General features: G+C 33.2%; 1 protein-coding gene across 3 annotated transcripts in view; it reads left to right on the forward strand.

Moving 5' to 3' along the window:
- Positions 1-20,010: 20,010 nt before the first annotated feature.
- LOC143250213 (glutamate receptor ionotropic, kainate 1-like) overlaps positions 20,011-21,783 on the forward strand; it is a 60,496-nt gene continuing 58,723 nt past the window's right edge. For all 3 annotated transcript variants that reach the window (XM_076500696.1, XM_076500697.1, XM_076500698.1), the window contains exon 1: positions 20,011-20,408. In XM_076500696.1, coding sequence (XP_076356811.1) covers positions 20,315-20,408 — 94 coding nt within the window. In that variant the 5' untranslated portion in view covers positions 20,011-20,314. The remainder of the gene's footprint in view (positions 20,409-21,783) is intronic.

Genomic DNA, 21,783 nt, shown 5'->3' on the forward strand with positions numbered 1-21,783 from the left:
TATCTGACTTTCTTCTAAACCCGTACAATTGAGTGTAAGAAAGTTGAGTGAGAAATGTAGAGTAATTACTTCGATATTAGTTTTATGTATATTATATTTCATCAGTTTAGAACTTCCATATAGCATTTAATTTGTTCAGAGGAGCCATTAAATATATAAATATTTAGTATATAAATTCTGTCCACCAAATAATGTTCGACAAATGTAACGACATTCCCTAATTCACCCTACTATGACTGACTTTCTCAGAGTTATATAAAACAGTCAATGAGAACTACAAGCATGAGTGAGTTAAATTCATGCTCTCTTCAAAATAACGTGTAAAAAAATATCTTTGGAGTCGTCGTGATCACTAATTCTCCGGGTGTCTCCATGGAGCGTATGATGGATGACCTCGTGAAGTACAAATAAAAAAAAGTCCCGGAGTGAAAGAAACGTTAAACCAGAAAGCTACACATCCAGACTAGAAACGATCGCGTCTATTTCTTCTCTTCACACTTCTTACAGAACAACACCGATTTCGGGAAAGCTTTGGAACCAAAAACAGGACACACGACTGTCCTTTGTGCTCTTGAAGAGTTAAACACTGAAGGAGCTTCCAAACACGAGTTTCTAGAAAATGTTTTTTAACTTCAACATTAAAACCTTGAATAGAAGAGAAAGTGTTTGTTAGGAAGACAATAAATCTGAAGAAATCATTTCGTACAAGATACACGAAAAAGGAAAAATATATGTAAGCAGCAAATAACTTTTTCAATAGGATGTGATGAGTGTGGTGTTAAAACTAAAACCTTTCACACATGTACATAAGTTCAAATACACATACGGTTTTCACACAAACAATTAAGTAGCTCAAAACGCAAACAATCACAACACGAATCTAGGAAACGAGATTTTTAGCTGTTCGATCACTAGAAATCTAGTCGATAGAAATCACTATAAACTGTTCTGTTCCCAACAGAAAAACAACCCTCCACTACAGTAATTAAGGTTATATTAAAACAACTCTCCACTATAGTAAGTAAGGTTATATTAAAGAAAAACAACCCTCCACTATTCTGAATGCCAGTTGATGGATAAACCTTTTATTCGAAGCAAAACTTGGCAATAATATCTTAATTTTACAAATGAAACGAATAATGTTTATTATTTTGTTCAATTTATATAAACATTTACTGACATTATTCAGTGTAAATATAAACATGTTGATCGAACAAGAAATACTCTTTCCGTTTCATAGATTTTTAGAGAAAGTTATACTTTGTTTTCATTATCTCAGATGTTTATTTCAGTTTATAAAAATCCCTTACTCTTAGTTCCCAGTGTCTCAGCGGTATGTCTGCAGACTTACACCGCTAACAAACGGGTTTCGATACCTGTGGTAGGCAGAGCACAGATAGCCCATTGTGTAGCTTTGTGCTTAATTCAAAACAACAACTTATTTATTAAGTTTCAAATCATTTTCCAATTTTAAACGCCCCCAAGAATATCAAAGGAAAATTTTTCTGCTTGAAGTCGTTATCAGAAATGAATAAACCCGTTTTATAATTTCAGTTCTACGTCATCGTATAGATTGCACCTTAATAATCAAATTGTTAGAACCATAGCAGCAAACGTTTCGGAGTATTATGGAAATGAATGATTATTCTAGCTTGAAACCGTCCAGTTTTTGCTCGTTTAAGACGAAATTATTAAAACCTCATTAGAATCTCTCTTCCATTAGTATAATCGTATCTGATATGTCTCTTGGTGACGTCACAAGATACTGCCCTCCGTCTGTTGTCAGACAAATAATATTTTTGTTTTGGTTTTATAAGACATTATTCATATTACATAAATATTATTTATTGTTTGAATATTTTTAAAGTACCACTTAAAAATAGCTCACATGTAAGTTTGCAGACAGCCCTTAAGTCAGGGGTCGACTCCCCTTCATGAACGGAGAACAGATGCGAGACAAACTGATCGAAAATTATGTTTTCATTTTGTTCACAGTTTAAGTAACCATGACGATAATAAAAGGTTTCCCTGTAGGAGCTGTTGGAGGGTAATTTTGGTGTTCTTTTCATGGTCAACCTCACAGAGTTTGTGTATTATTTTGATCGCTGAGCGTCGCCCATGACTCACGTAATTAGTGAGACTCATGAGACATCTACTGTCAGAATGCTGTAAATACACACATTATTACATCGTTCAAATGATCAGATATATCTACAGTCGTGATATACATAACAGAGCGAATAAAATAGTTTTTAAACGACTAAGTCATTCTGAGGCTAGCAAGTCGTTAATAACGTCATTTCCGGTAATTTTGATACGAAGTTATCACAGACTTCGTTGATAAATCAAATAAACAAAATTTTTCGTACAGTGAGGCTACTATAACATAGATGGTTCACTTTGTTATGCATTTTGCTCAAAGATAGACGAGGGTTATCTGCACTAGCCGTCATTAATTTAGCGATGAAAGTATAGATGGAAGGCAGTTAGTCATCAGTACCCACCGCCAACTCATGGGTTACTCTTACACCAACGGATAGTAGGATTGATCGTCACGTTATAATACTCCCACGGCTGAAAGGGCGAACATGTTTGGTGCGACGGGGATTCGAACCCGCCACCCTCTGATTGCGAGTCAAGTGTCCTGACCACCTGACCTCAAATTTGGGTGGTAGTTGAAACATTGTAAACCAAGGTGGTTTCTAAGATTTGTTTTTTTTTAATTTCGCACAAAGCTACACGAGCGCTATCCGCGCTAGCCGTCCCTAATTTAGCAGTGTAAGACTAGAGGGAAGGCAGCTAGTAATCACCACCCACCGCCAACTCTTGGGCTACACTTTTACCAACGAATAGTGGGATTGACCATTACATTATAACGCCCCAACGGCTAAAAGGGCAAGCGTGATTAGCGCGACGGGGATGCGAACGCGCAACCCTCAGATTAGGAGTCGCACGCCTTAACACGCTTGGCCATGTCGGGCAGTTTCTAAGAACTACAGATATAAGGTATGCTTCTAAAGTTCAAGTGTCTGTTATCTACTTTATTACAGTAGCAGTATAAACGTGTGAAGGTAAGGTGTCCATTAACTACTTTTTTACTGTAAACAAAGGCCAGCTATTTAGTTGGCAGGTTTTCTTTGCATTTTGTTTGAATCAAATAGTTAAAACAAAGTGAATTACGGCAAACGATTCAACTAATATATTTTCTTATTCTGATAAAGCGAACGTGAAAACCAGGAATGGTAGTGAAGGTATTTCTGCTCTATTCACAGAAGGGAACTGTACCTCTGATTTCATCGTTGTAAGTTGAAAAGTTAACGTGTCTCACCGGGGAACGAAAATATTTGCTTAGAACATGTATTTACAATTTCTTTCCATCAGATATTAAAATTAATTTACTGGTTTCATATTATTATTTTCAATATTGCGTTAGGATATTTCCAAATATTATTTGGATCCTCGTTGTTATAATTCAAGCCCAGGATAAAAAAAATGTGATTCGTTTACACGGTATTAATAACGCTACAAGTATATTTAAACTGTGTTTATGGTATTAATAACACTTCAAGTATATTTAAACTGTGTTTATAGTGTAAATAACACTTCAAGTATATTTAAACTGTGTTTATAGTGTTAATAACACTTCAAGTATATTTAAACTGTGTTTATAGTGTTAATAACACTTCAAGTATATTTAAACTGTGTTTATAGTGTAAATAACACTTCAAGTATATTTAAACTGTGTTTATAGTGTAAATAACACTTCAAGTATATTTAAACTGTGTTTATAGTGTTAATAACACTTCAAGTATATTTAAACTGTGTTTATGGTGTTAATAACACTTCAAGTATATGTAAACTGTGTTTATAGTGTTAATAACACTTCAAGTATATGTAAACTGTGTTTATAGTGTTAATAACACTTCAAGTATATTTAAACTGTGTTTATAGTGTTAATAACACTTCAAGTATATTTAAACTGTGTTTATAGTGTTAATAACACTTCAAGTATATGTAAACTGTTGTAAGACACAAACGAAAAACTATTTCAATCGATACTACAGTTTGTAATGTCAACCAAAATGTTGTATCCGTATAGAATGATTCGTTTTTAGTTTCTCCTCCAATACTACTCTTTAACATCACACACCCTTACACCTCTCCCTACCCCTAATATTATAGAAAAACAGGGGTCACCAGCTTTAACGTAATACACCCTTACACTCTCCCTACCCTAATATTATAGAAAAACACTGGTCACCAGCTTTAACATCATACACCCTTACACCTCTCCCTACCCCTAATATTATAGAAAAACACTGGTCACCAGCTTTAACATCATACACCCTTACAACTCTCCCTACCCCTAATATTATAGAAAAACACTGGTCACCAGCTTTAACATCATACAACCTTACACCTCTCCCTACCCCTAATATTATAGAAAAACACGGGTCACCAGCTTTAACATCATACAACCTTACACCTCTCCCTACCCCTAATATTATAGAAAAACACGGGTCACCAGCTTTAACATCATACACCCTTACACCTCTCCCTACCCCTATTATTATAGAAAAACACTGGTCACCAGCTTTAACATCATACACCCTTACACCTCTCCCTACCCCTAATATTATAGAAAAACACTGGTCACCAGCTTTAACATCATACACCCTTACACCTCTCCCTACCCCTAATATTATAGAAAAACACTGGTTACCAGCTTTAACGTAATACACCCTTACACCTCTCCCTACCCCTAATATTATAGAAAAACACTGGTCACCAGCTTTAACGTAATACACCCTTACACCTCTCCCTACCCCTAATATTATAGAAAAACACGGATCACCAGCCTTAACATCATACACCTCTCCCTACCCCTAATATTATAGAAAAACACGGGTAACCAGATTTAACGTAATACACCCTTACACCTCTCCCTACCCCTAATATTATAGAAAAACACTGGTCACCAGCTTTAACATCATACACCCTTACACCTCTCCCTACCCCTAATATTATAGAAAAACACTGGTCACCAGCTTTAACATCATACACCCTTACAACTCTCCCTACCCCTAATATTATAGAAAAACACTGGTCACCAGCTTTAACGTAATACACCCTTACACCTCTCCCTACCCCTAATATTATAGAAAAACACGGGTCACCAGCTTTAACATCATACAACCTTACACCTCTCCCTACCCCTAATATTATAGAAAAACACGGGTCACCAGCTTTAACATCATACAACCTTACACCTCTCCCTACCCCTAATATTATAGAAAAACACGGGTCACCAGCTTTAACATCATACACCCTTACACCTCTCCCTACCCCTATTATTATAGAAAAACACTGGTCACCAGCTTTAACATCATACACCCTTACACCTCTCCCTACCCCTAATATTATAGAAAAACACTGGTCACCAGCTTTAACATCATACACCCTTACACCTCTCCCTACCCCTAATATTATAGAAAAACACTGGTTACCAGCTTTAACGTAATACACCCTTACACCTCTCCCTACCCCTAATATTATAGAAAAACACTGGTCACCAGCTTTAACGTAATACACCCTTACACCTCTCCCTACCCCTAATATTATAGAAAAACACGGATCTCCAGCCTTAACATCATACACCTCTCCCTACCCCTAATATTATAGAAAAACACGGGTAACCAGATTTAACATCATACACCCTTAACCTCTCCCTACCCCTAATGTTACAGAAAAACACTGGTCACCAGCTTTAACGTAATACACCCTTACACCTCTCCCTACCCCTAATATTATAGAAAAACACGGATCACATCATACACCAAAACATTACTCTACACACCTCTTACTCGGGAAACACAAGTTTCACTTAATGGAACTCTGTAGAACAATTGTTAATATTAACATGAAAGTTTTTATAAGGAAAGACATAGTGATCACAAATAACCATATCTTTGATGTGCATACAAGTCTGGCACATTCATACATTCTTCTTGAGTAAAAACAGTAATTTTCTTTGAATTACGTAACCTAGTGTTGATAGGTAGCCTTAAAATGCTCTGTTTATAATTCTATAGACGCTTTGAAACGTGTGTTTCGCAACATAAAATATATCCACATGAACAGATCAGTATTAAAGATACTTTAAATACGCTTGTATACTTAAGGACAACGAAAAGAAACGTAAGAGGATATTAGAACAACAAAGCTGTTTGCGTAGCTCGTGCTGTTATTTCGAAATTCATTGTCGGAGTTTTTTTCAAAGCTGAGAATTTCGACTAGGTTAAATCAAAATCTCTCCTTGCTAACGTTGGGAAACAGCTAAACATACTGTCTGTTTTATAAAGCACAAGTGATATACAACTAACAACTAGTTCTTATCTGGTGTACTCACACACTTTAATTTCCCTGTTAAAAGAGCTCTGGGGCTGCTTCAGTAAACATGTTAACAACACGGATTTATGAGATAAACATAATTAGAAACAAACTTCTGAAGAAATAAGCACTTTCTTTGTTACGAAGGAGAGATAATACTGAAAAGCATTTGTGGAGTGTATATCGAAGAATTAGCTGTTACCGGCTTAGAAATGTCTGTAAGGAAAAAAATAGAAAGTTTTATCTCATAACCAACGTCAGTGAATGTATTTTATATTTTACTAAACTTCAGTCTTAATTGTGTCAGTAATCTAAAAATAAAACCAAAACGGACACCATTTGTTTTGCAGAGTAATTTAACAAGTAATCTCAAAGGTTTGTTCATTCGCAACTTCTCATATAAGTTTATGATTCTAAGTACAATAGATTTAAAAGGTATTATATTTCTAGACGTTAATAAATTAGAAATAAGACAAAACTATACTTCGATTGTTACATGATCAGACCGTTTTGTCAGTTACTAGTGGTGTTATTTGACTGTCCACATTTGTGACTGTGTTTTACTCACTCAGTATCAAGTTGTGTTTTTTTTTCAATGTATCTGTACATTGGTATAAGTAACACATGACATGAAATTTATATGCAATTTCGGTCGTTTGGGTTCACCAGGTTTGTGAACCTGACGATGACCGAAGAAGGTCGAAACGTTCTTCGCTCTTCCATGTAAAGTGTTTCTCAGCCCAAACGAGCCGTTTTTGCATATAAATTTCTCAACAAGTGGGTTTCTCGTCATCACTGACCATGACATGACTAACGCCAGGTGGAAGCAGTAGTCTGCATGTTCACAACTGTAAAATTAACGCTTATATTGGTAGACCCACCACCTCATTACCTGTTACCTATCTTACTACAAGAAGTTAAATAACTCCTTTTATCTTCAGAAAATATTTAAAGTGATATTTGTTGCTATTTTTGTTCAGTGAACCGAAGTTTCCAGTTGCTAATCAAACACTAAGTTTGGAATTTTCTGCCGTCTTCTGCCATGTAGTCTAAACCTAAATCCCTATTTCCTGAGTCAAGCAGTACGTCCATCAGTTGAAGGTAACAGCTAATCAGAACCAAATCAATGTCTTCCAACAAACGGAAGCAAAACGAGTTGTGGGATGTTAGATGTTAGCAGAGGAGATTATAGAAAATCGAACGTTTCAATCAGTTATTTCTTAGCGTGACAAACCTCCGTGTCACAAAAGCATGACTTATGGTTCAGCAATCCAATTTCTAGACAGAATAACCAATATTTTTGTTCTTTTATTGGGTTACCACGACGTATAACCAACTTCACTGGTCGAATAATTTAGCTTTAATCCACTTCCATATTTCAAACGATACCCAGAACTGCTTCTTTGTTTTAGGTAATTGTGTACACGTACAACGTAGCTAAATCCGTTTATCGTCCCTAGATTTAAAGTGATAGACTAGGGAGGAGAGAGCCAGTTAAGAGCGCTCACCGCCAACTTTTTGGTCACTGTAAGTGAATAATTTTATTTGACTGTCACGCTTATAACAAACTTTCGGACATAAGGCGAAACACGGAATTTAAGATTCACATAAGACACGCTCACTAATAGGTCGCGCTTAACCCACGGAAATTTTCTTTCTTTTTACTATCATGACGTTAATTACTGAGAACAACTCGTGAAATTTTTGCTATTTTTTAAATGTTTCCTTCCTTATCATAACAACAGCAGTGAATGCCTGTCTAATAACATTATCCTAAGAGAGGATACGAGACCATCACGTGTAATACATTTAACTTATCACTGATTCTGCTTCATATAAAGGATTCCCATATTAAAAAATTGTAATACGTTTCAAGGCAAACAGAATTGGAGTCCTTCATCAACATCTTAGAAAGACACTTTAATTATAAAGTTATAATATCGAATGTTATCTCGTAATTGGAAAATTTACGGCTTATAGACTTTTAATTATCTTGTAGTAATTGCTTACATACTAATTTATCTTATTTCGGTTTTGATGGAAAGGAACCCACTCTGAGACAGTAAAGTCTGATGACACTTTGGATGGAAAATAGAAACTTTATTTCAAGTTTAACAAAGTAACAAAAGTGTAAGATCTTTACAAGGTTTGGTCATCAACAAAGGACAAATACGCAAAACACTCTCAGCCGAACAAAATATACTAACACCCCAGGGTGCCAACAAAATATCTTTCTACTCTTAAACTAACAACTCGGGGTGCCCAGTGTACCTCTCTACTCTAAACTAAGAGAGGTTACCAATGCACCTTTCTTATCTCAACTAACAACCCGGTGTGCCAGTGTACCTTTCTTATATAAAGTAACAACCCGGTGTGCCAGTGTTCCTTTTATATCAAAACTAACAACCCGGGGTTCCAGTGTATCTTTTATATCAAAACTAACAACCCGGGATTCCAGTGTACCTTTCTTATCTAAACTTGCAACCCGGGGTGACTTTGTACCTTTCTTATGTAAACTAACAACCCAGGTTGACAGCGTATCTTCACTAACTCAAATGAATTATTCATTCTATACTGTGTATGTGTATATACATATATATGCATTATATATACATACAGATGTTTTAACGTAGTTCTTAATGTTAAGACATATGTCTTAATGTAGTTCATTATATATACATACATATGTTTTATGTAGTTCAGTATATATACATACATATGTTTTAATGTAGTTCATCATATATACATACATATGTTTTAATGTAGTTCATTATATATACATATATATGTTTTAATGTAGTTCATTATATATACATACATATGTTTTAATGTAGTTCATTATATATACATACATATGTTTTAATGTAGTTCATTATATATACATACATATCTTTTAATGTAGTTCATTATATATACATACATATCTTTTAATGTAGTTCATTATATATACATACATATCTTTTAATGTAGTTCATTATATATACATACACATGTTTTAATGTAGTTCATTATATTTACATACATATGTTTTAATGTAGTTCATTATATATACATACATATGTTTTAATGTAGTTCATTATATATACATACACATGTTTTAATGTAGTTCATTATATATACATACATATGTTTTAATGTAGTTCATTATATATACATACATATGTTTCAATGTATTTCTTATCTAATACAGACGACCAATCAAAAGATAAAGACAGTATGAATAATATGAATGACCTTTTTCCTTACGATTTTCGTTGTTTAAGAACATTGATGGATGTGTTATGTACCTCTAGAAGTCAGAGAGGTTCTTCCTCTTACGATTTCTATTTGATACTAACCATGATATTAAGGTACCTTCTCCATGTATGAAAAAACTAAACACTCAAAATATACATTATGTATATTGAAAGTAGTTTTTGTATATCCAGTTCCTTCACAAAGGGATTACACAACTTACGACAAAATTACATTCTGTAATGTAGTTCTGGGATTCAAAATACATCCTGTTCTAGGGTACATTATGCATCGTGTACTGTAATTTTAGGGTACATTATGCATCGTGTACTGTAATTTTAGGGTACACAATGCATTCCGTAATGTAGTTTTGGGACACAACATACATCCTGTACAGTTGTTCTAGGGTATATTATATATCCTGTAATGTAGTTATAAGGTACACCATACATTCTGTAAGATAGTTTTAGGGTACATTATACATCCTGTAATGTAGTTATAAGGTACACCATACATTCTGTTAGATAGTTTTAGGGTACATTATACGTCCTGTAATGTAGTTATAAGGTACACCATACATTCTGTAAGATAGTTTTAGGGTACATTATACATCCTGTAATGTAGTTATAAGGTACACCATACATTCTGTTAGATAGTTTTAGGGTACATTATACGTCCTGTAATGTAGTTATAAGGTACACCATACATTCTGTAAGATAGTTTTAGGGTACATTATACATCCTGTAATGTAGTTATAAGGTACACCATACATTCTGTTAGATAGTTTTAGGGTACATTATACGTCCTGTAATGTAGTTATAAGGTACACCATACATTCTGTAAGATAGTTTTAGGTACATTATACATCCTGTAATGTAGTTTTAGGCACAATTTACATTCTATAATGTAGTTCTATGTACAATATACATAATGTAATGTAGCTGTTACATTAACATTTAAAATTACATTTTATGACAAAGTTTAACATGATTTACAAAAAATCCACAGTTTCCGTTGGTTATATTAATATTACACACTCTCTACACAGCAAGTTGATTTTAGAGCTGTTAATATTTGGTTTGAAATAAGGTTATATAACACACAACTGTTCATGTTTGTTTCGGATTAGTGTGAATGTTTGAATTATTTTCGAGCCCTGTGTGTGTTATAGAATTGATTGAATATCCGAAGTAATCAAACCTATTACCATGTCGTGCATGTTGAAGAAAATATCTCAAGCGTTTCATTCCTCTATGGAGAAAACTTAAAGCCCGCCTGATTCTCTTATTGAAGTGGATAAAGTCAGAACCGTCCATGCGAAATAAAATACATTTTGCTAAAAAATGGCCAAATTTCCTTTCTGCTGGTTCCAAGCACATCTGATTTGAAGTGCGAGCAGGAAAAAACAACACACTTTACCCTCATCTATATGACGAATTAAACTCGGAACTTCGAGCGGCACGTGCTCAATGCTTTCTGAATATGATATAAATATGAAAAGTTTTGAGTGAATTTATTTATTGTATGCATTAAAAAGAAGTTTAGTTTAGAAAGACGTTTTCTAGTTAACGATTAATGTCCAGTAAATAAATGAATATGTTATTAATTAATACTTGTACTACATAATTGTACAAATTAACAGTGACTCAACATTTTCAAAATTCTAATATTCAACATTTACAATCTTTAGTTTAATGTTTATTTTTTATGTATTGGTTTGTTAATTTAACGAAAGCTAATTTCTCTGCATTTTAGTAAACATCAATGCTTGTTATTGGTTTTACAATGTACAACTCATATTTTATGGTGTATTTTTTTTAAAGTTTATCGTGTGATGAATAATAAATATTAAAGATCTGTGTAGCTCGTGTAAGTAATAAAATTCCTAACAAATCAACTAGCTATTATCACGCGGTCCTCTCAGTAGGTTTACTTATAAACAATCATTCCAAGGTTCTATACATGGTTAATAGTTGTAGCAAACTGTTAAACATTGAAAAATTAAAAACTAACTGATAATTTAATGAATTTCATGTTATGTTTGTGTACAGTTTAAACGAGAAATCCATCCTAATATAAATTTGACGCGGGATGGATATTCCGATAGAACTGTGTTCACAAGGTAAAATATTATTTTGAACCTAATAAATATCGCCTGTATTAACAAGGACTATACAGACGGTACTGTGTATAGCTGACGGTCTTCAAAATTTAACATCGTTCATACTTCTGTACCGTTGTACCATTGAAACAATAAAACATACGGAAAATATTTTAAACTTGTAACAGGAAAAGAGGATAAACCACGTGCTTGTTCTATAACGTAATAATGAGATAAATCACGTGCTTGTTCCATAATATAATAAGAGGATAAACCACGTGCTTGTTCTATAACGTAATAATGAGATAAATCACGTGCTTGTTCTATAACATATTAATAGGATAAACCACGTGCTTGTTCTACAACATAATAATAGGATAAACAACGTGCTTGTTCCATAATATAATAAGAGGATAAACCACGTGCTTGTTCTATAACGTAATAATGAGATAAATCACGTGCTTGTTCTATAACATATTAATAGGATAAACCACGTGCTTGTTCTACAACATAATAATAGGATAAACAACGTGCTTGTTCCATAATATGATAAGAGGATAAACCACGTGCTTGTTCTATAACGTAATAATGAGATAAATAACGTGCTTGTTCTATAACATATTAATAGGATAAACTACGTGCTTGTTCTACAACATAATAATAGGATAAACCACGTGCTTGTTCTACAACATAATAATGGGATAAATCACGTGCTTGTTCTATAACATAATAATAGGATAAACCACGTGCTTGTTCTATAACATAGTAATAGGATAAACCACGTGCTTGTTCTATAACATAGTAATAGGATAAACCACGTGCTTGTTCTATAACATAATAATAGGATAAACAACGTGCTTGTTCCATAATATAATAAGAGGATAAACCACGTGCTTGTTCTATAACATTTTAATAGGATAAACCACGTGCTTGTTCTATAACATAATAATAGGATAAACAACGTGCCTGTTCTATAATATAATAAGAGGATAAACCACGTGCTTGTTCTATAACATAATAATAGGATAAACAACGTGCTTGTTCTATAATATAATAAGAGGATAAACCACGTGCTTGTTCTACAACATAATAATAGGATAAATCACGTGCTTGTTCTATAACATATTAATAGGATAAACCACGTGCTTGTTCTACAACATAATAATAGGATAAACCACGTGCTTGTTCTACAACATAATAATAGGATAAACCACGTGCTTGTTCTATAACATAATAATAGGATAAACCACGTGCTTGTTCTATAACATAATAATAGGATAAACAACGTGCCTGTTCTATAATATAATAAGAGGATAAACCACGTGCTTGTTCTATAACATAATAATAGGATAAACAACGTGCTTGTTCTATAATATAATAAGAGGATAAACCACGTGCTTGTTCTACAACATAATAATAGGATAAATCACGTGCTTGTTCTATAACATATTAATAGGATAAACCACGTGCTTGTTCTACAACATAATAATAGGATAAACCACGTGCTTGTTCTACAACATAATAATAGGATAAACCACGTGCTTGTTCTATAACATAATAATAGGATAAACCTATCAGTGATAAACTGTGTCAGTGAGAGAAATTACATAAAGTAAAACGATTGACAGATAAAAATTATTTGTGCCACTTGCTATTATTCAAGTAATGAGTTCACGTAACTATCAGTATATGTGGTGATAACACATCTTTTATACAGAATCTTACGAGAAGTTAATTCACCAACAGAAGTAAAAACGAAAGTCAAATAAAACAATTCACTAGTTGAAGTTGCTGACGTATATAGATCTTTGTGTGTTTCGTCGTTCGAATTTATAATAGAAGCTTATCTCACGTTGTAGCTGGTAGTTTTCAGTTTCAAATGCAGACGGAAGTTGAGACCTTTGCTGGAGAGACACCTATACCAGAAGTGACGGAAAACATGAATTGTGTCGACTCGAAAGTTTTCTGCTTCCGTTCTTTGATATTCAGGCACGTTTCCAAGGAGATATAAATAATTTATAATATTAATAATTTTCGTTGGTTTCGTCTCAGCAGCGATTTGCATTTGTATGTTAAAAACTGTTACTTAAGTCGTAAAGCAGGGGTTCGTAATGTGAATCATATATATGACGAAAACCCAGGTTTTATTAAGCTGTCTACATCGTAAGATACGGTGCTGCTTGGATCCCATATGAATCGTGTAAAAGTAGATTTTAAAGAGCTGTCTACATAGTAAAGCAGGGAGTTGCCTGGGTCCTCATGTGAATAAAATATACTTCACGATAAAGGGAGGCTTTAAAGAGCTGTCTACATAGTAAAGCAGGGAGTTGCCTGGGTCCTCATGCGAATCATATACTTCACGATAAAGGAAGGTTTCAAAGAGCTGTCTACATAGTAAAGCAGGGAGTTGCCTGGGTCCTCATGTGAATCATATACTTCACGATAAAGGGAGGTTTTAAAGAGCTGTCTACATAGTAAAGCAGGGAGTTGCCTGGGCCCTCATGTGAATCATATACTTCACGATAAAGGGAGGTTTTAAAGAGCTGTCTACATAGTAAAGCAGAAAATTGCCTGGGTCCTCATGCGAATCATATACTTCACGATAAAGGGAAGTTTTAAAGAGCTGTCTACATAGTAAAGCAGGGAATTGCCTGGGTCCTCATGTGAATCATATACTTCACGATAAAGGGAGGTTTTAAAGAGCTGTCTACATAGTAAAGCAGAAAATTGCCTGGGTCCTCATGCGAATCATATACTTCACGATAAAGGGAGGTTTTAAAGAGCTGTTTACATGGTAAAGCGGGGTGTTGATTAGGTCCTCACGTGAATCATATATCTGACGATAAAGGAAGGTTTCAAAGACCTTTCTACATGATAAAGCGGGGTGTTGCTTGGGTCCTCATGTGAATCATATATCTGACGATAAAGGAAGGTTTCAAAGACCTTTCTACATGGTAAAGCGGGGTGTTGCTTGGGTCCTCATGTGAATCATATATCTGACGATAAAGGAAGGTTTCAAAGACCTTTCTACATGGTAAAGCAGGGTGTTGCTTGGGTCCTCATGTGAATTAATGTATCTGACGAAACAAGCAGGTTTTAAATCACACAAGAAACAATGTAGTGGTTAAAATCGAACAAATGTTCTCAGATTTACTTCACCTATATAATTATAATAAATAAAGAATTATATGTCAACAAATTTCAATACTGTCTTTGAGCGAAAGAAAGGTCAATTATGAAAGTTTTCTTTAATGGTCTGGAGAAATATTTTAATTGTTTTCAACCAGTGTTGTATAAAGCATTTTTATCAATGTAATATAGACATAATAATATAATAATATAAACATAATAATATAATAACATAGACATAATAATATAATAATATAAACATAATAATATAATAACATAGACATAATAATATAATAATATAGACATAATAATATAATAACATAGACATAATAATATAATAATATAGACATAATAATACAATGACATAGACATAATAATATAATAATATAGACATTCGTAACTTATTGGTACGAAATAACCTCAGGAATTTAAATCATGAGAGAGGAACCACGGTATACCGTACACATTAAACACCACTACACTGTATACTGTACAGATTAAACACTAATACGCTGTATACTATACACTAAAGAGTTCACATTAAACACCACTACTCTGTATAATGAACACTAAAGGGTTTACATTAAACACCACTACGCTGTATACTGAACACATTAAACACAACTACGCTGTATACTATACACTAAAGAGTTTACATTAAACACCACTACGCTGTATAATGAACACTAAAGAGTTTACATTAAACACCACTGCACCCTATATATTTTACATTAACCACAACGACACTGTATACTGTACTGTTTATATTAATAACCACTAAACTGTATACTGAACAGTTCACATTAACCACCACTACACTCTATGCTGAACAGTTTACATTAAACATTACATTAAATACACAGTATACTGTACAGTTTATATTAACCACCACTACACTTGTTAGTTCAAAGAGTACCTGATAGATGTCAGAATATTTCTTACATTTTTTCTATGGATATTCTGAATGATTTGCATTTCCGTACAAACTTATATTGATGTATTACTGACGGAGAATCCTCATTAATCGGTCCTTTAACAGGCATGGGTTTTTCATATGGGGCAATTGTTATTTTCAAAATTGAAATTCGTTTCTTATCTTGTTAATAATGGGATAATACTTTGTTTTAGTTCAATGTAAAAAAATATTTTCTTGGATCTAGCTAGAACCAAAACAGTGGTACATGTGTAACTACTGTGTTTATGAAAAAATAAATATGAAGAGGTAATAAAATGTTCAATGTTTCATAGTTTCTTAGCTTATTTGTAATTAGTTATAATTGTTAGTTTGAACAAATATATATAGAACATTATAACAGTCAGAATGTTGACAAAACTGACATCACTGTTATGAAACAAGGTTAAGGTCAGGTTCAGTTATAAAGATTGGTATCTCTAATACGACAACAGATATCTAGAATTTAACATTCTTTACAAGGTTCAAATGAAATCTTTAGTCGTATTCTTAAACACAGTCGTGTTACAACTACGTTAGGTCGATAAATAGAACGAAGTGTCTTTCGTCATAATAAAGAACCTTGTTTACGTTCTATGTCACTTTTACAAATACGTCCTGTTTGGGTAACACGGTTGTTACTTTAATAAATACACCCTGTTTGAGTAAGGCGGATGTTACTTTAACAAATACGCCCTGTTTGGAAAATACGGGTGTCACTTTAACAAATACACCCTGTTTGGGTAACACGAATGTTACTTCAATAAATACACCCTGTTTGAGTAAGACGGATGTTACTTTAATAAATACACCCTATTTGGGTAACACGGATGTCACTTTTACAAATACGCCCTGTTTGGATAATACGGATGTTACTTTTACAAATACGCCCTGTTTGGATAATACGGGTGTCACTTTAACAAATACACCCTGTTTGTGTAACACGGATGTCACTTTAACAAATACACCCTGTTTGAGTAAGACGGATGTTACTTTAATAAATACACCCTATTTGAGTGATACGGATGTTACTTCAACAAATACATCCTGTTTGGGTAATACGGTCGTTACTTTAATAAATACACCCTGTTTGGATAATACGGACGTTACTTTAGCAAATACACACTGTTTGAATAATACGAATGTTGCTTTAACAAATACACCCTGTTTGGGTAACACGGATGTTACTTTAATAAAAACACCCTGTTTGGGTAATACGGACGTTACTTTAACAAATACACCCTGTTTGTGTAACACGGATGTCACTTTAACAAATACACACTGTTTGGATAATACGGGTGTCACTTTAACAAATACACCCTGTTTGTGTAACACGGATGTCACTTTAACAAATACACCCTGTTTGGATAATACGGACGTTACTTTAATAAAAACACCCTGTTTGGGTAACACGGATGTTACTTTAATAAAAACACCCTGTTTGAGTAAGACGGATGTTACTTTAACAAATACACCCTGTTTGGATAACACGAATGTTACTTCAATAAATACACCCTGTTTGAGTAAGACGGATGTTACTTTAATAAATACACCCTATTTGAGTAATACGGATGTTACTTCAACAAATACATCCTGTTTGGGTAATACGGTCGTTACTTTAATAAATAGACCCTGTTTGGATAAAACGGACGTTACTTTAACAAATACACACTGTTTGAATAATACGAATGTTGCTTTAACAAATACACCCTGTTTGGGTAACACGGATGTTACTTTAACAAATACACCCTGTTTGGGTAACACGAATGTTACTTCAATAAATACACCCTGTTTGAGTAAGACGGATATTACTTTAACAAATACACCCTGTTTGAGTAAGGCGGATGTTACTTATATAAATCTTACAATTTATTACTATTTCAGTGTTATTTTCTCATTTACACAAATTTGATATCAACCAAAATAAACAAGAATAATATTCAGCTTCTGGTGAAAAAACTCTTGAGCCGAACGTTTGTATATATTAAGAAACAAAACAGAAGAAGGCTTGGCATGGCCAGGTGGTTAAGGTATTCGATTCAAAATATGAAGATTGCGGGTTTGAATCCCTCTCACACCAAACATGTTCGCCCTTCCAGCCATAGGAACGTTATAATGTGACTGTCAACCCCAGTATTCGTTGGTAAAAGAGGAGTCCAAGAGTTCGCGGTGGGTGGTGATGACTAGCCTTTCTTCTAGTCTCAAACTTGTAAATTAGGGACGGGTGGCGCAGATAGCTCTCGTGTAGGTTTGCGCGAAGTTCAAACAGCAGGAAAAATCGACATCTTTTTATTCTATTGCACTTTTATTACAAACAGACATATATAATGAAAACAGTTGTTTTTGATAATATTATTCCAGTATTAATACTGTGTCATTTAATTAATATTAATAAGTTTGTCTATGAACACCAATTAATAACCAATTTTCTAACATTTTAATTACTGTTATAACGCCCTGTTTGGATAATACGAGTATTATCTCAATGTATATTTGTGTGAATTACACGGATACTAATTTTACAAGTATAGGTAAGAAATTGCATTAAATAAATATATAAAATATCGGGATAAAGAGATAAGATAAGATAAGACTTCTCAATATTCCGTGTAATATTCTATTACCCTTTAAACGTGTTATATTTCTATAATTATCGAAGCTCCATGTCCAGGATCTGATGTTTCCTTGTTTTTAGCACAAAGCTACACAATGGGTTATCCGCACTTTATACTACCAGGAAAAGAACCCTGGATTTTAACATTTTAAGTTTTTAAATTTACAGATGAACCGAAATAATGGCTGAGGTCCATTCAGTGAAACAATATCTAGAGGTTACATCTTTCATATACGACAGGAACTATAGATTAGAGAAGAAGTCATTTGTTAAGCAAGAAACCAATAGCACGAGCCAGCAAAGATGTTATTGTCCTGACGTAATTCCTGTATGCTGAGTCCAAAAAAGATATCCATATTTTTTCCATCACGTGCAGAATTTGCACAAAACATCATATGTATTTTTACATAAGTATATTATTTTCATTGAAAACTGGTCACATTTTCTTATGCTGAAAATGTTGACAACCACTGGCTATAGATTTCTCTGGACCAATCGCAACGTGTATCTTATCGATCGTTCTAAAACCCACGACAGAAACACCGCTAGTATATAACAGGTTAACAGGCCGCATGACGTGTCGTTTCTGTATAGTAGTTGTTTGTATGTGAAGTTTAATAATATTTGTTTCTTTTCAATGTTATTCACTCGTCGCTATAGCAACAAGAGATTGCTTATATGATCTAAACGTACTATGTTGTATGTGTGATAAACTGAATTAACGTGGGAGTTTCTGTTTTCTTCCCAATATGTAAAAATAAAACAATCCGTCATTAAAACCAAAACAGCTTTTATGAGGTTCAAATTCGCAGGCTTCTGTTCTTTTAATATTTATATTAGAAAGAATAAGAACATAATAGCTTAGCCCGACATGGTCAGGTGATTAAGGCGGGTTCGAATCCCCGTCGCACCAAACATGCTCACCCTTTCAATCGTAGGGGCGTTATAACGTGACGAACAATCTTACTATTCGTTGGTAAAAGAGTAGCCCAAGAGTTGGCGGTGGGTGTTGATAACTAGCTGCCTTACTTCTAGTCTTACATTACTAAATTAGGGACGGCTAGCGCAGATAACATTTGTGTAGCTTTGCGCGAAATTAAAAGAAAACAAAACAAAAACAAGTACTTGTTTTTTAAAATTTAACCATAACATTAACTTAGTTTTCTAATGTTTGTTTTTCTGTTGGATGATTTATTTTTTATAAATCAACATAACGGAAAGTCCACTCCATGTGAAGAACAAATCAGTTTATTTCTCTGAACTTCCTGACTGTACTCTGTTTTAGGCTTGTATATAAATAAAGTTAGCAGTAGTGTATTAACATACGAAATGAATTTAGCTCTCTTCAATTTTTAGATTCGTCACAAGTTACCTCTTTAAATATTTGAAAACTTACTAATTATCAAGATAAAAATATTATGATGCGATTATAATTATCGAATGTAATAAACGAAAAATACACCTTTGAATGTTGAACACCCGATAACAAACCAAATTAGGGAAGTGTGCAAAACACAGAAAAAATCGTTGTCGAAAGATGTTGCAGCCCTCTGGCGGCAGGAGTCGTTACGTCAGAGCCAGTAACGACGAACTAAGGTCTCACTAGTTTCATTTACGTGTTGTAAGTGGCGAGAGACTTAGGATGGGCTACTCGTGACAATGGTATCATTACATTGTGGTTATGTTAAAGACAAGGGTTGCTTGTTGTTGAGTTCTGTGCAGACTGGCTCGCGGTATTTCTTACGAAGTTTTAATTCAAAGTTAGGAACTATATCTTGATTGGAGAGTAGGAATACTGACCCTCCAATAATCGTCACACTTCAAATTGTGACTTTATTTCATAGAGATTTACTCACCCACAATCAGTTGTAGTTCGTTTCATATTTATAAAGATATGATAACCTTTAACTTTTACCAAGCAGTTTCTAGTGTACTGCTACTGTCAACAACACAAGTCGTGAATATCAGTGGGGTTTCATTTAAGATCGGTAAGTAGCGTATATTACTAATGGGTTTCATTTAAGATCGGTAAGTAGCGTATATTACTAATGGGTTTCATTTAAGATCGGTAAGTAGCGTATATTACTAATTTACAAAGTCAGAATTATATTAAATATAATAATACGTATATTACTAATTTACAAAGTCAGAATTATATTAAATAGAAGACGTTCTATTATTATTCTAAAGTTCAAATAATCTTCATAAATAGAATTATAGTTTTATTTCACAATATTATTGGCACATTACTTGCACTGTATATTATTATGTGTCTTAATTGCAGTATAAACATTTTTTCTATATTATTAACAATTTAACTGCACTATATAAGTAACCATTTAACTGCGTTATATCACAAAGGTTAACTGTGTTTTCATACTAACAGTTCAACTACTGTATTACCAGCAAGTTAACTGTATTATATTACTAACAGTTTAACTGTATTATATTAGTAACAGTGTAACTGTGTTATAATACTAACAGCTTAACTGTATTATATTACTAACAGTTTAACTGTATTATATTAGTAACAGTGTAACTGTGTTATGTTACTAACAGCTTAACTGTATTATATTACTAACAGTTTAACTGTATTATATTAGTAACAGTGTAACTGTGTTATATTACTAACAGCTTAACTGTATTATATTACTAACAGTTTAACTGTATTATATTAGTAACAGTGTAACTGTGTTATATTACTAACAGCTTAACTGTATTATATTACTATCGGTTTAACTCTATTATATAACAAATAGTTTAACTGTATTATATTACTAACAGTTTAACTGTGTTATATTGCTAACAGTTTAACTGTGTTATATTGCTAACAGTTTAACTGTGTTACATTGCTAATAGTTTAAATGTATTATAATACTAACAGTTTAACTGCATTATATTACTAACAGTTTAACTGTGTTATATTGTTAATAGTTTAAATGTGTTATATTGTTAATAGTTTCAATGAATTATATTACAAATAGTTTAACTGCATTATATTACTAACAGTTTAACTGTGTTATATTGCTAATAGTTTAAATGTATTATGTTACTAACAGTTTAACTGTATTATATTACTAACAGTTTAACTGTGTTATTCACTAACAGTTTAACTGTATTATATTACTAACGGTTTAACTGCAGTATAATACTAACAGTTTAACTGTGTTATATTACTAACAGTTTAACTGTATTATATTACTAACAGTTTAACTGTATTATATTACTAACAGTTTAACTATGTTATATTGCTAACAGTTTAACTGTATTATATTACTAACAGCTTAACTGTATTATATTATTAACAGCTTAACTGTATTATATTACTAACTGTTTAACTATATTATATTACTAACTGTTTAC

The sequence above is a fragment of the Tachypleus tridentatus genome, chromosome 5 (genome assembly GCF_004210375.1).
Source record: "Tachypleus tridentatus isolate NWPU-2018 chromosome 5, ASM421037v1, whole genome shotgun sequence".
In the NCBI taxonomy this organism is placed as follows: Eukaryota; Metazoa; Arthropoda; class Merostomata; order Xiphosura; family Limulidae; genus Tachypleus; species Tachypleus tridentatus.